General features: G+C 51.4%; 1 protein-coding gene across 1 annotated transcript in view; it reads left to right on the top strand.

The window, feature by feature from the left end:
- The window catches only part of fbxo28 (F-box protein 28), a 179,578-nt gene extending 170,272 nt beyond the window's left edge, over positions 1-9,306 (top strand). The window contains exons 4-5 of the mRNA XM_072500310.1: positions 4,778-4,973; positions 5,856-9,306. Of these exons, the coding sequence (XP_072356411.1) occupies positions 4,778-4,973; positions 5,856-6,310 (651 nt within the window). The 3' untranslated portion in view covers positions 6,311-9,306. The remainder of the gene's footprint in view (positions 1-4,777; positions 4,974-5,855) is intronic.
- Positions 9,307-14,008: the final 4,702 nt, after the last annotated feature.

Below are 14,008 nucleotides of genomic sequence, written 5' to 3'. Positions count from 1 at the left end.
CTGCCAAATACTTCTCATGTCCCCTCCTTGCTCGTCTTAGCTCTCTCTTTAGATCCTTCCTCGCTACCTTGTAACTATCCATCGCCCCAACCGAAACTTCACACTTCATCTTCACATAGGCCTCCTTCTTCCTCTTAACAAGAGATTCCACTTCCTTGGTAAACCACGGTTCCCTCGCTCGACGCCTTCCTCCCTGTCTGACCGGTACATACTTATCAAGAACATGCAGTAGCTGATCCTTGAACAAGCCCCACTTATCCAGTGTGCCCAACACTTGCAGCCTACTTCTCCACCTTATCCCCCCCAAGTCACGTCTAATGGCATCATAATTGCCCTTCCCCCAGCTATAACTCTTGCCCTGCGGTGTATACTTATCCCTTTCCATCATTAACGTAAACGTCACCGAATTGTGGTCACTGTCCCCAAAGTGCTCTCCTACCTCCAAATCCAACACCTGGCCTGGTTCATTACCCAAAACCAAATCCAACGTGGCCTCGCCTCTTGTTGGCCTGTCAACATATTGTTTCAGGAAACCCTCCTGCACACACTGTACAAAAAACAAACCATCTATTGTACTCGAACTATATCTTTTCCAGTCAATATTTGGAAAGTTAAAGTCTCCCATAATAACTACCCTGTTACTTTCGCTCATATCCAGAATCATCTTCGCCATCCTTTCCTCTACATCCCTAGAACTATTAGGAAGCCTATAAAAAACTCCCAACAGGGTGACCTCTCCTTTCCTGTTTCTAACTTCAGCCCATACTACCTCGGAAGAAGAGTCCCCATCTAGCATCCTCTCCGCCACCGTAATACTGCTCTTGACTAGCAGCGCCACACCTCCCCCTCTTTTGCCTCCTTCTCTGAGCTTACTAAAACACCTAAACCCCGGAACCTGCAACATCCATTCCTGTCCCTGCTCTATCCATGTCTCCGAAATGGCCACAACATCGAAGTCCCAGGTACCAACCCATGCTGCCAGTTCCCCTACCTTGTTTCTTATACTCCTGGCATTGAAGTAGACACACTTCAAACCACCTACCTGAACACTGGCCCCCTCCTGCGACGTCAAATCTGTGCTCCTGACCTCTATACTCTCATTCTCCCTTACCCTAAAACTACAATCCAGGTTCCCATGCCCCTGCTGCATTAGTTTAAACCCCCCCAAAGAGCACTAACAAATCTCCCCCCCAGGATATTTGTGCCCCTCAGGTTCAGATGTAGACCATCCTGTCTGTAGAGGTCCCACCTTCCCCAGAAAGAGCCCCAGTTATCCAGAAATCTGAATCCCTCCCGCCTGCACCATCACTGTAGCCACGTGTTTAAATGCTCTCTCTCCCTATTCCTCATCTCACTATCACGTGGCACGGGCAACAACCCAGAGATAACAACTATGTTTGTTATAGTTCTGAGCTTTCATCCTAGCTCCCTGAAAGCCTGCCTGACATCCTTATCCCCTTTCCTACCTATGTCGTTAGTGCCAATGTGGACCACGACTTGGGGCTGCTCCCCCTCCCCCTAAGGACCCGGAAAACACGATCCGAGACATCACGTACCCTTGCACCTGGGAGGCAACATACCAAACGTGAGTCTCTCACGCTCCCACAAAATCTCCTATCTGTGCCCCTGACTATAGAGTCCCCAATTACTAATGCCCTGCTCCTCTCCCCCCTTCCCTTCTGAGCAACAGGGACAGATTCCGTGCCAGAGGCCCGTACCCCATGGCTTACCCCTGGTAAGTCCCCCCCCCCACAATTATCCAAAGCGGTATACTTGTTTCTCAGGGGAAGGACCGCAGGGGATCCCTGCACTGACTGCTTTTTCCCAGTCCCTCTTACAGTTACCCACCTATCTCCAATCTTTGGTGTAACTAATTCCCTGAAGCTGCTATCTATGATCCCTTCTGCCTCCCGAATGATCCGAAGTTCATTCAGTGTGGAGGGAGCTTTACTCTGTATCTAACCCCGTGCTGTACCTGTCCTGGGAGTGTTTGATGGGGACAGTGTAGAGGGAGCTTTACTCTGCATCTCACCCCGTGCTGTCCCTGTCCTGGGAGTGTTTGATGGGGACAGTGTAGAAGGAGCTTTACTCTGTACCTAACCCCGTGCTGTACCTGTCCTGGGAGTGTTTGATGGGGACAGTGTAGAGGAGCTTTACTCTGTATCTATCCCCGTGATGTACCTGTCCTGGGAGTGTTTGATGGGGACAGTTTAGATGGAGCTTTACTTTGTATCTAACCCCGTGCTGTATCTGTCCTGGGAGTGTTTGATGGGGACAGTGTGGAGGGAGCTTTACTCTGTATCTAACCCCGTGCTGTACCTGTCCTGGGAGTGTTTGATGGGGACAGTGTAGAGGGAGCTTTACTCTGTATCTAACCCCGTGCTGTCCCTGTCCTGGGAGTGTTTGATGGGGACAGTGTAGAGGGAGCTTTACTCTGTATCTAACCCCGTGCTGTACCTGTCCTGGGAGTGTTTGATGGGGACAGTGTCGAGGGAGCTTTACTCTGTATCTAACCCCGTGCTGTACCTGTCCTGGGAGTGTTTGATGGGGACAGTGCAGAGGGAGCTTTACTCTGTATCTAACCCCGTGCTGTACCTGTCCTGGGGGTGTTTGATGGGGACAGTGTAGACGGAGCTTTACTCTGCATCTATCCCCGTGCTGTCCCTGTCCTGGGAGTGTTTGATGGGGACAGTGTAGAGGGAGCTTTACTCTGTATCTAACCCCGTGCTGTCCCTGTCCTGGGGGTGTTTGATGGGGACAGTGTAGAGGGAGCTTTACTCTGCATCTATCCCCGTGCTGTCCCTGTCCTGGGAGTGTTTGATGGGGACAGTGTAGAGGGAGCTTTACTCTGTATCTAACCCCGTGCTGTATCTGTCCTGGGAGTGTTTGATGGGGACAGTGTAGAGGGAGCTTTACTCTGTACCTAACCCCGTGCTGTACCTGTCCTCGGAGTGTTTGATGGGAACAGTGTAGAGGGAGCTTTACTCTGCATCTAACCCCGTGCTGTACCTGTCCTGGGAGTGTTTTATTGGGGCAGTGTAGAGGGAGCTTTACTCTGTATCTAACCCCGTGCTGTCCCTGTCCTGGGAGTGTTTGATGGGGACAGTGTAGAGGGAGCTTTACTCTGTATCTAACGCCGGGATGTACCTGTCCTGGGAGTGTTTGATGGGGACAGTGTAGACGGAGCTTTACTCTGCATCTATCCCCGTGCTGTCCCTGTCCTGGGAGTGTTTGATGGGGACAGTGTAGAGGGAGCTTTACTCTGTATCTAACCCCGTGCTGTCCCTGTCCTGGGGGTGTTTGATGGGGACAGTGTAGAGGGAGCTTTACTCTGCATCTATCCCCGTGCTGTCCCTGTCCTGGGAGTGTTTGATGGGGACAGTGTAGAGGGAGCTTTACTCTGTATCTAACCCCGTGCTGTATCTGTCCTGGGAGTGTTTGATGGGGACAGTGTAGAGGGAGCTTTACTCTGTACCTAACCCCGTGCTGTACCTGTCCTCGGAGTGTTTGATGGGAACAGTGTAGAGGGAGCTTTACTCTGTATCTAACCCCGTGCTGTACCTGTCCTGGGAGTGTTTTATTGGGGCAGTGTAGAGGGAGCTTTACTCTGTATCTAACCCCGTGCTGTGCCTGTCCTGGGAGTGTTTGATGGGGACAGTGTAGAGGGAGCTTTACTCTGTACCTAACCCCGTGCTGTACCTGTCCTCGGAGTGTTTGATGGGAACAGTGTAGAGGGAGCTTTACTCTGTATCTAACCCCGTGCTGTACCTGTCCTGGGAGTGTTTTATTGGGGCAGTGTAGAGGGAGCTTTACTCTGTATCTAACCCCGTGCTGTGCCTGTCCTGGGAGTGTTTGATGGGGACAGTGTAGAGGGAGCTTTACTCTGTATCTAACGCCGGGATGTACCTGTCCTGGGAGTGTTTGATGGGGACAGTGTCGAGGGAGCTTTACTCTGTATCTAACCCCGTGCTGTACCTGTCCTGGGAGTGTTTGATGGGGACAGTGCAGAGGGAGCTTTACTCTGTATCTAACCCCGTGCTGTACCTGTCCTGGGGGTGTTTGATGGGGACAGTGTAGACGGAGCTTTACTCTGCATCTATCCCCGTGCTGTCCCTGTCCTGGGAGTGTTTGATGGGGACAGTGTAGACGGAGCTTTACTCTGCATCTATCCCCGTGCTGTCCCTGTCCTGGGAGTGTTTGATGGGGACAGTGTAGAGGGAGCTTTACTCTGTATCTAACCCCGTGCTGTCCCTGTCCTGGGGGTGTTTGATGGGGACAGTGTAGAGGGAGCTTTACTCTGCATCTATCCCCGTGCTGTCCCTGTCCTGGGAGTGTTTGATGGGGACAGTGTAGAGGGAGCTTTACTCTGTATCTATCCCCGTGCTGTCCCTGTCCTGGGAGTGTTTGATGGGGACAGTGTAGAGGGAGCTTACTCTGTATCTAACCCTGTGCTGTCCCTGTCCTGGGAGTGTTTGATGGGGACAGTGTAGAGGGCGCTTTACTCTGTATCTAACCCCGTGCTGTATCTGTCCTGGGAGTGTTTGATGGGGACAGTGTAGAGGGAGCTTTACTCTGTACCTAACCCCGTGCTGTACCTGTGCTCGGAGTGTTTGATGGGAACAGTGTAGAGGGAGCTTTACTCTGTACCTAACCCCGTGCTGTACCCGCCCTGGGAGTGTTTGGGGATGATGAGTGTTCTCTGTGATTCTCCGTGTTGCCTGCTCCTTTGCTGTGCGCTGTTACCCACTTGTCTGGTGTGTTGTTACATGTCATGCAGGTAATCGATGAGATTTACCGGGTTCTTAGGTACGTAAACTCCACGAGATCCCCTCAGAGAGCTCACGAGGTCCTGCAGGAGCTGAGGGATATCTCCTCCATGGCCATGGAGTACTTTGATGAGAAGATTGTGCCTATCCTGAAGAAGAAGCTGAGTGGTTCGGACATGTCAGGTCGTCTGCTCGGAGTCCCTCCAGGTACTTCACTAAATGTTAGCAATGACTTCACTGTGTCATCTTGTGGCCCTGGAACTCTGCTGGCATGGTGTTGCTCCCAGCGTGTATGGGATGTGTGTGGTCAACATGGAGGATTACACCACGTGCGCATAAATATATATATGAGCATAAAGTCCCTCCTCCTAACAAACACAACTTTAAGTGAAATATGGTGTCCCATAAGAATCGATGTTAAAACCGGAGTTAAACACTTGGCCATTTCTTGCGCGGAAAGAATAATGTAAAATTTGGAATACTGTATCATACATGTGCAACACTGTACATTCCTAACTGATAAAACATGCAAAAGAAATTAAATCACTGATTATAACAGAAATACTGCATAAGTTCAAACTTGATTACACTAAATCACCCAAAAAGCCTTCAATAGCACAGTTTCTATGTCTTATCCACAATCGCTCATCTTCTCCATCTCTCTCCTCCTTTCCCAATTTGTCTTTTTGCTTTCCTACTCTGTGTATCTCTCTGTGTCTCTCTCTCTCTCTCTGTGCATGTCTCTTTCCCTTAGGGGCTGTTCAGCACAGGGCTAAATCGCTGGCTTTGAAGGCAGGCCAGCAGCACGGTTCAATTCCTGTACCAGCCTCCCCGAACAGGTGCCGGAATGTGGCAACTAGGGGCTTTTCACAGTAACTTCATTGAAGCCTACTTGTGACAAAGCGATTTTCATTTCATTTTCATTTTTCATTTCTTTCTTTTCCCAAACTGTCCCCGCTTGAGCGCCCCCTCCTACTCTACTCCCACATCCCTCTTTCCCCCATTGGAGGTGGAGAGAGCGAGGAACTCAGCACCATGGGGTGTGGTTTGTATTTTCATGGTGTTTTGTTCCTTGTTTTGTGTCTGCAGTTCCTGGGCCATCCACCACACTGACAGCTGTGCAGCTCTTCTCGAAGCAGAACCCAGCCCGGCAAGAGCTCTGCAAACTCCAGCAGCAGATCAAAGCACAGGGATTGAATGTGACGGCCACCAGGCGTGAGGTCTCCGAGTTCCGCGTCAAATTCCAGGAGCAGCTCAAGCAATTGCAGGACCAGGACCAGAAGATCCTGGAACAGAACCAGATTATTGGTGAGCAGAATGCCCGACTTGCTGAACTGGACCGAAAGCTGGCTGAGCATGCCCTCAAACATCAGCAGAATGAGCAGAAGATCAAGGAGCTGCAGGAGCTGCTGGAGCGAATCATTGAGACAGGGGCCACAGGTGGACAAGCCACCAGTGGGCAAAACAAACGCAAGAAGCCACCAGCTGAGGACACTGCCTCAGACTTACCCACCTGTGCCAAGCGCCTTCGGAGCAGGAAGTGAGCTGGGGATGGCAGAGGGAGATTTTCTTCTTGTGTCACTGTGTGCGTGCACCAGGTGACACTGTATATATGGTGCACAGCGACACATCAGGAGAACAGACAGGGTATTGGCATGGCAACAGGCTCTAGTCACAAGATTGGGCAGAGTTTGCAGCAATGGGGAGAGAGAAAGTCCCTCAATGGGAGCAGCTGGTGAATTAAACTCTGCCCCTTACCCCAGTTTTGGGTGACTAAGTTAAACCCCCCCCCCCCCCCCCCCCGGGTGGGAACACCCTATACTGAGGCAAAACATGCTGTAATCCGGCCCACACAATACAGACTATTTGTACTGAAGAATTGTTTCTGTTGAGTTTGTTGGTCTCTGGTTGGGCAGCAATATAACTGGCCTCAGTACCCGCACCTCCCCTCCCCCCAGCAGACTCTGGTCCCTTTTCCCATGGAGCTCAATGAGCTCCTTTGGAAATTCTAATAAATGCACTAAATTGGGATTGGATCAGGCTTGGTTTAATGTTCCCCCCTTGTTGTATTGAACCAGATAGGCCAATGTCCATGGGCCTGTACCCCCACCAGAGTTTAACCATTCAGAAGAGGGCAGCCTGACTGACAGTCTGATCAATGCAGATATTTTTAGCCAGCATGTTTTCTTCTGGTGGGCCACTTTGAGTGTAGATTTTCAGAGGTTGTGATTTACTCCACTCCAGATCGGTTTTAAGGGTAATTTTAGGGTGGGTTCTACACACACTGCAGGGTATTGGTATTATTCAGAGTTCCTCTGGTTTTACCCCGAGTACTGGATAACGTTTGTAATGAGGAGAAAACTTTATCCAGAAACAAACTCAATGAAACTGCAGGCAAGGAGCAGAGCAGAAGGAAAGGACACTTAAATCGCTGCTTTGGCCGGTGCCTCCCGCCGGTACTGTGCAGATGGGCTGTGCATTTGAGCAGTAGGTTTGGGGTCCCTCAGCACACCGACTATGCCAGGAAACGGAGGGTTCTGTGCCCACAACTCTTCATTCTGGTATTGGCAGTATAATGTTCTCCTGGGTACTATCGCTGTATAATCAGAAGGTTTTAAATCTGGGAGGCAAGGCCCCCATTCTGACATCTGTATGGCTCTCGAGCGGGATGCCTGCCACTGGTCCAGGGTTCTTACGGGATTTACAGTAGTAACAAATCAGGACTCCAGGTAATGGTGTGGGAAAGGGATACCGCAGTAACAGCCAGGGCACCTTGCCTCGATGCTGGGCACAGCCTACCCTTGTTCATATCACATGGTATGCTGTGCATGACCAAGTTTCATCCAGTACCTCAAAAGCTAATTTGGCTTCATCACTCAAAAGATTGCATCCAGGGGCAGTGATGTCAACTTGCCAGCCGAGGTGATGATGTGGGCCGCAGCAGTATGACTCATCACTCCGTCTGCATCATTTTCCTCAATTCTCTTCCTTCTATCCTTGGGCTGAAGTACAAACAATCATTCCATTGTCAGCGTCAGTTCGACCACATTTGGCATCATTGCTGAGCCCAACCCTGCCCCTGTTCCTGTCTCCACCCAATATCCACAAATGGAAGAGGGGAAATGGTCATGCAAATCTGCTGGGAGTTTCCTCATGGAACCTTCCTGACAAATTGAAGTTGCTCGTGAATTAGCTGTCTTGTTGCACACAGCAAGTTAACAATGAGACTGTGACTCTCTTCAAATCACCCCCGACAAAAAAGCAGGTCTAGCCCCGTGAAGCAGATGGTGTTGATGGGTTTTAGCACATGACACTCAGCTGCTTCAAAAAGTTGTCAGTGTGAAAGCAGTCTGAACATCCTCCTTTTGATCATTGCCACAGGTAGCTGCTGCTCCCTTCCTGTGCCACTTGTACACTAAAGCTTTCAGAGTCAATGATTGCAATGTTAATTTGCTCCTGTCCCTTCAATCCTGAGTTCCGATCCCCAGTCCGCTCTACCCTGTCTGAGATCCTTTTCCTTAATGTTTATCAAAAGGAGTTAGGATTAATGCTCAATTTGAACGTGAGTCTATTCCCACTGCCATCTCTGCTCTGTGTGTGCCTTTGATCTGTCATTGCCCCATCAATAGTATGGGTTTACAGGTGTCCTGAGTTTGCCTGTTGCATGGTGGCCATCAGACTCTGCAGGATCTCACAGGTGATGTTCTGGGACCACGTGTCAAACAGCACGTGTGCGCCAGTAGAGAGCTGTTTACTGGGAAGGGACTACACCACTGACCTGAACCAAAAACTTGGACTGAAGAAAAGCCTTAATGTGGCAGTCGGTGTGAGGCTGGCCTCTGGTAGAGAGTCTTGAAAGACTCTTCACGCCATATTGAGGATCCCAAGGAGTAATCCTATTCCTGCCTATTGCGTTGTATCATATTGTAGCAGGGCCTGGTGGACAGATCATCACCCCGAAACCATGTACAAACCCAGCTACAGACTAAGATAAGAACCCATCATCCTGTTGGTTAACTGGTGAGGGTCCCAAAAGTCGAATAGCAGTCGAGTGGGGTGGTGGTCGGGGCTGCTACAGTTGGCCTCAAGTGTCCTTGGCTGGGAAGGGAAATATTGGCCAGTAGTTTGTGTTCCAGCGACCTCATATCAGGAAGGGCATATCCATTGGAAGGTGGCGTTGGGCATAGTACTGATGCCCTCCAGTTAATCCTGTCAGAAAAGGAATGAGCAGTTTGCTGCCAGGATGCTCTCAGTGCCCGTGGGCATGTACCCCAGCATGAAAATGGCTTTGTGGGGGGGGGTGGGGGGGGGTAAAATAAATGTTCAGTGTGAGTTTTTTTTAAGTTCAACAAGAATGAGTGGCCAAATGTTCAGTTATGGCATGATGTCAGCACCTTTAGTGTCCTTAAAGTTGTGTGAAAGGGCACTGGAATACTCCCAAGGGTTTTAAACACCCTTGCTTTATGAAAGAAGAAAAAGCACATTTCTATTTGTTTGAAATGTTTCTTACACTGATTAAAAGTACTGGAAATCTGGGAAAGGCTGTTTTTTAAGTTGAGACTGTATTGACTGTTGGAACAAGCAGTGATGTTCAATAATTTATAGTTTGTGGGGATTTGAAAAACCAGGTTTGTTTAAAAAGAAACACCCCATTGCGCACTGATGTCGGCTACAACCCAAATCTTTTATTTACCGTTCTAGCCAGAATATTCACCACCTCATTCACTTACAGGATGTCTGTTCTGATTGGGGTCATTGATATCACTGCTGTCCATCAAGTGTGGTTGGTTATTTCGGTTCCTTTCTGACTGTGGAGACACCAGATTCATGGACAGCAGATCTCAAACTGTGCATGAGGTTCACCAGAGCATCCAGGGCCCTTTGGTGCAGAGAATGTGAAAGTTACACAACCCTCCTCATCACAGTCCAAACCCCCCCCCCCGAGGGTGACTTGTAACTTGACTCCAGTCAGGGAAATCGCTTTTCAGTATGTACTGGGATGGACACCCTCTGGTGCAATGACTTCCAATTCCTCTAAATGCCAGAGAATTTGAACTGTCTCCTGATAGAAACTCACTGTCTGAATCTCATACAGCCGGTGTCATTATCCAACAGCTCCTATTTGTCTAACACCTTAACACCTAGTCAAACATGCTTCAGACATTTTAAAGGAATAGACATGAGATATTTGGTCAAGTTTCTGTTATTTGTCCTCAGAAGCAGGCTGTATGGAGCATATTAAAAGAGGGAATTGTAGAGCTGAGGGCTTTGCAGCTGAAGGCTCTAATGGTGGGGTGATGAAAATAGAAGCCAGATTGGTGGGGTCGCAGATACCACTGTTTTTGTGCAGTGGGGGGAAATGCAGAAATGAGACCGGGGCCATGGAGGAATTTGACACGGATGAGAAATTGAAAATTGAGGTTAAAAACAGAAAATGCTGGAAGTACTCGGCGGGTCTGGGGTGACCTTTCATTAGAACTGGATAAGTCAAATGTAAGGTGAAAAAGATTTATTTTTCAATTTCAAACAAGATTTTCATTGTCACAAAAACACAATTCAACAAATCCCAACCCTCCATATTTTCTTTTTTTTTTTTAATAATTTTTATTAAGGTTTTCACAGAATATCAATAACAAAATGAAAAAGGAACCCAACAGGGTTAAATACAAAACACAGTCAAACAACAACCCTCCATACCCCCCTCCCCCTGTACAAAAATAATAAATTAACACCCCAACTTAACATAGAGCCAACATAGCAAATATATACACCGCCTCAGATCTCCCAATGTAAATAATCATAAATAAAGTAACCCTCCCCCCGCTGGGTTGCTGCTGCTGCTGACCATTGTCTACCGTTCTGCCAGGAGGTCTAAGAACGGTTGCCACCGCCTGAAGAACCCTTGTACCGACCCTCTCAAGGCGGATTTCACCCTCTCCAACTTAATAAACCTCGCCATATCATTGATCCAGGATTCCACGCTTGGGGGCCTCGCAGAAGAATCCTCCTGTGCCACCCGAAAACACTCCATCTGTTCTTCCTGGGGCAAACCGGTGGTTCCCCCGTATTGGGGTCCACACCGAGGCCCCAACTTCCCCCTCTGTGCCGCCTCCACTGCCCCCAGATTGAGGGCAGCCGCCACTACCGGGCTCGTGGTATATATACCTCCTTGGAGGAAGCGGCAGCGGCGCCGTTGCCAGCGCCCCCAGACTCGTACCCACACAGGACGCCGTCTCCAGCCTCTTCCATGCAGCCCCCTCCCCCTCCATCACCCACTTGCGCACCATCGTCGCATTGGCGGCCCAGTAGTACCCACAGGTTGGTCAGCGCCAACCCCCCCCCCTATCTCTACTCCGCTCCAGGAACACCCTTCTCACCCTCAGAGTCCCTCGCGCCCACACAAACCCCATTATGCTCCTGTTGACCCGCCTAAAAAAGGCCTTCGGGATAAACACGGGGAGGCACTGGAAGAGAAACAAAAACCTTGTGAGCACCGTCATTTTGACTGACTGCACCCTAACCGCCAAGGTCAGCGGCAACACGTCCGACCTCTTGAACTCCTCCTCCATTTGCTCCACCAGCCTTGTGAAATTCAGCAGATGCAGGGCCCCCCAGCTCCTGGCCACCTGGATCCCCAAATACCTGAAGCTCCTCTCCGCCCTTTTTAATGGCTCGCCAATTCCCCTCTCCTGGTCCCCTGGGTGAACCACGAACAGCTCGCTCTTCCCCATGCTGAGCATTTACCCCGAGAAATCCCCGAATTCCCTGGGGATCCTCATTACCTCCGGTATTCCCCCCACCAGATCCGCCACATATAACAGCAAGTCATCCGCATAGAGCGACACCCTATGCTCCTCCCCACCCCGCACCAACCCCCTCCAGTTCCTCGACTCCCTCAGTGCCATAGCCAGGGGTTCAATCGGCAGTGCGAAGAGCAGGGGGGACCCCTGCCTCGTCCCTCGGTGCAACCAAAAGTACTCAGACCTCCTGTTCGTGGCCCCACTCGCCATCGGGACCTCATACAACAACCTGACACACTTAACAAACCCCTCCCCAAACCCGAACATCTTCACCTCCCACAGGTACCCCCACTCTACCCTATCAAAGGCTTTCTCAGCGTCCATCGTCACCACTATCTCCGCCTCGCCGGCATCATGATAACGTTCAGAAGCCTCCGCACATTCGCGTTCAACTGCCTCCCCTTCACAAACCCCGTCTGGTCTTCGTGGGTGACCTGCGGCACACAATCCTCAATCCTCGTGGCTCAGACCTTCGCCAGCACCTTGGCATCTACGTTTAGCAGCGAAATTGGCCTGTAAGACCCACATTGCAGGGGATCCTTGTCCCCCTTCAGGATCAAGGAGATCAGTGCCTGGGACATCGTCAGGGGCAAAGACCCCCCCCCCCTCCCTTGCCTCATTGAAGGTCCTAACTAGCAACGGGCCCAACAGGTCCATATATTTTTTATAAAATTCAACCGGGAAACCGTCCGTCCCCGGTGCCTTCCCCGCCTGCATGCTCCCTATCCCTTTGGTCAGCTCCTCCAGCCCAATTGGGGCCCCCAATCCCGCCACCAGTCCCTCCTCCACCTTCGGAAACCTCAATTGGTCCAGAAAGCGGCCCATCCCTCCCTCCTCCAGTGGGGACTCGGACCGATACAATTCCTCATAAAAGTCCCTGAAGACCCCATTGATGCCAACCCCACTCCGCACCACCTCCCTCCCCTGTCCTTAACTCCCCCGATCTCCCTAGCTGCGTCCCGCTTCCGGAGCTGATGCGCCAGCATCCAGCTTGCCTTTTCCCCATACTCGCAGATCGCCCCCTGGGCCTTCCTACACTGCACCTCCGCCTTCCTGGTGGTCACCAGGTCGAATTCGGCCTGGAGGCTGCGCCTCTTCCTCAACAGTCCTTCCTCAGGCACCTCTGCATACCTCCTGTCTACCCTCACCATCTCCCCCACCAGCCTCTCCCTCTGCTCCCTCCTCTCCTTGTGGGCCCGAATGGAGATCAGCTCTCCCCTAACCACCGCCTTCAGTGCCTCCCATACCATCCCCACCCGGACCTCCCCATTATCGTTGGTCTCCAAGTACCTCTCTATACTTCCTCGGACCCGCTCGCTCACCTCCTCGTCCGCCAACAGCCCCAACTCGAAACGCCACAACGGGCGCTAGTCCCTCTCCTCCCCCAGCTCTAAGTCCACCCAATGTGGGGCGTGATCCGAAATGGCTATTGCCGAATACTCTCTATCCTCTACTCTCGCTATCAGCGCCCTGCTCAAAATAAAAAAGTCGATCCGGGAATAAGCCTTATGGACATGTGAGAAGAATGAAAATTCCCTAGCCCCCGGCCTTGCAAATCTCCAAGGGTCCACCCCTCCCATCTGGTCCATAAACCCCCTCAGCACTCTAGCCGCCGCCGGCTTCCTACCCGTCCTAGACCTGGAGCGATCCAGTGCCGGATCCAACACCGTGTTAAAGTCTCCCCCCATTATCAGGCCCCCCCACTTCGATATCTGGGATCCGACCCAACATGCGCTGCATAAAACCCGCATCGCCCCAGTTTGGGGCATACACATTGACCAGTACCACCCTCTCTCCCTGCAGCTTACCACTTACCATTACGTACCTACCGCCATTGTCTGTCACAATGCTCGACGCCTTGAACGACACCTTTCCCACCAAGATCGCCACCCCTCGATTTTTGGCATCCAGCCCCAAATGAAACACCTAACCTACCCACCCTTTCCTCAATCTTACCTGGTCTGCCACCTTCAGGTGTATCTCCTGGAGCATAACCACATCCGCCTTCAGGTGCGCGAACACGCGGGCCCGCTTAACCGGCCCGTTCAGTCCCCTTACATTCCAGGTTATCAGGGGGCTACCCGCCCGCCGACTAGCCATAACCTCGGTCAGCCACGCGCCCGCACCTCATGCCCAGCCAGTTCCCCACGGCGGCAAACCCCCGTCTCGACGCCCCCCCCACTCGCTCCAGCTCCCCCTTGACCATAGCAGAAGCAACTCAATCCCCCCCCCCCCCGGGCTAGGACCCATCCTAGCTGCTTTACTCCCCCTATTGCACTTCCCCAAGTCAGCTGACCCCGGCCACTCCCGCCTCTCCTTCGACTCCTCCGATTGTGTGACATACCTTCCTCTTCCATTCCCCATCCGCAGGCTCTCCACCACCCCCCTTCCATCCCAAGCGCGGGAAACCCCTCGCTTCCCCGCCCCGGCCCTGCCCCCTCC

Source organism: Scyliorhinus torazame, chromosome 4 (genome assembly GCF_047496885.1).
Source record: "Scyliorhinus torazame isolate Kashiwa2021f chromosome 4, sScyTor2.1, whole genome shotgun sequence".
NCBI classification, from domain to species: domain Eukaryota; kingdom Metazoa; phylum Chordata; class Chondrichthyes; order Carcharhiniformes; family Scyliorhinidae; genus Scyliorhinus; species Scyliorhinus torazame.
This window is presented reverse-complemented; position numbering and strand designations above follow the sequence as displayed.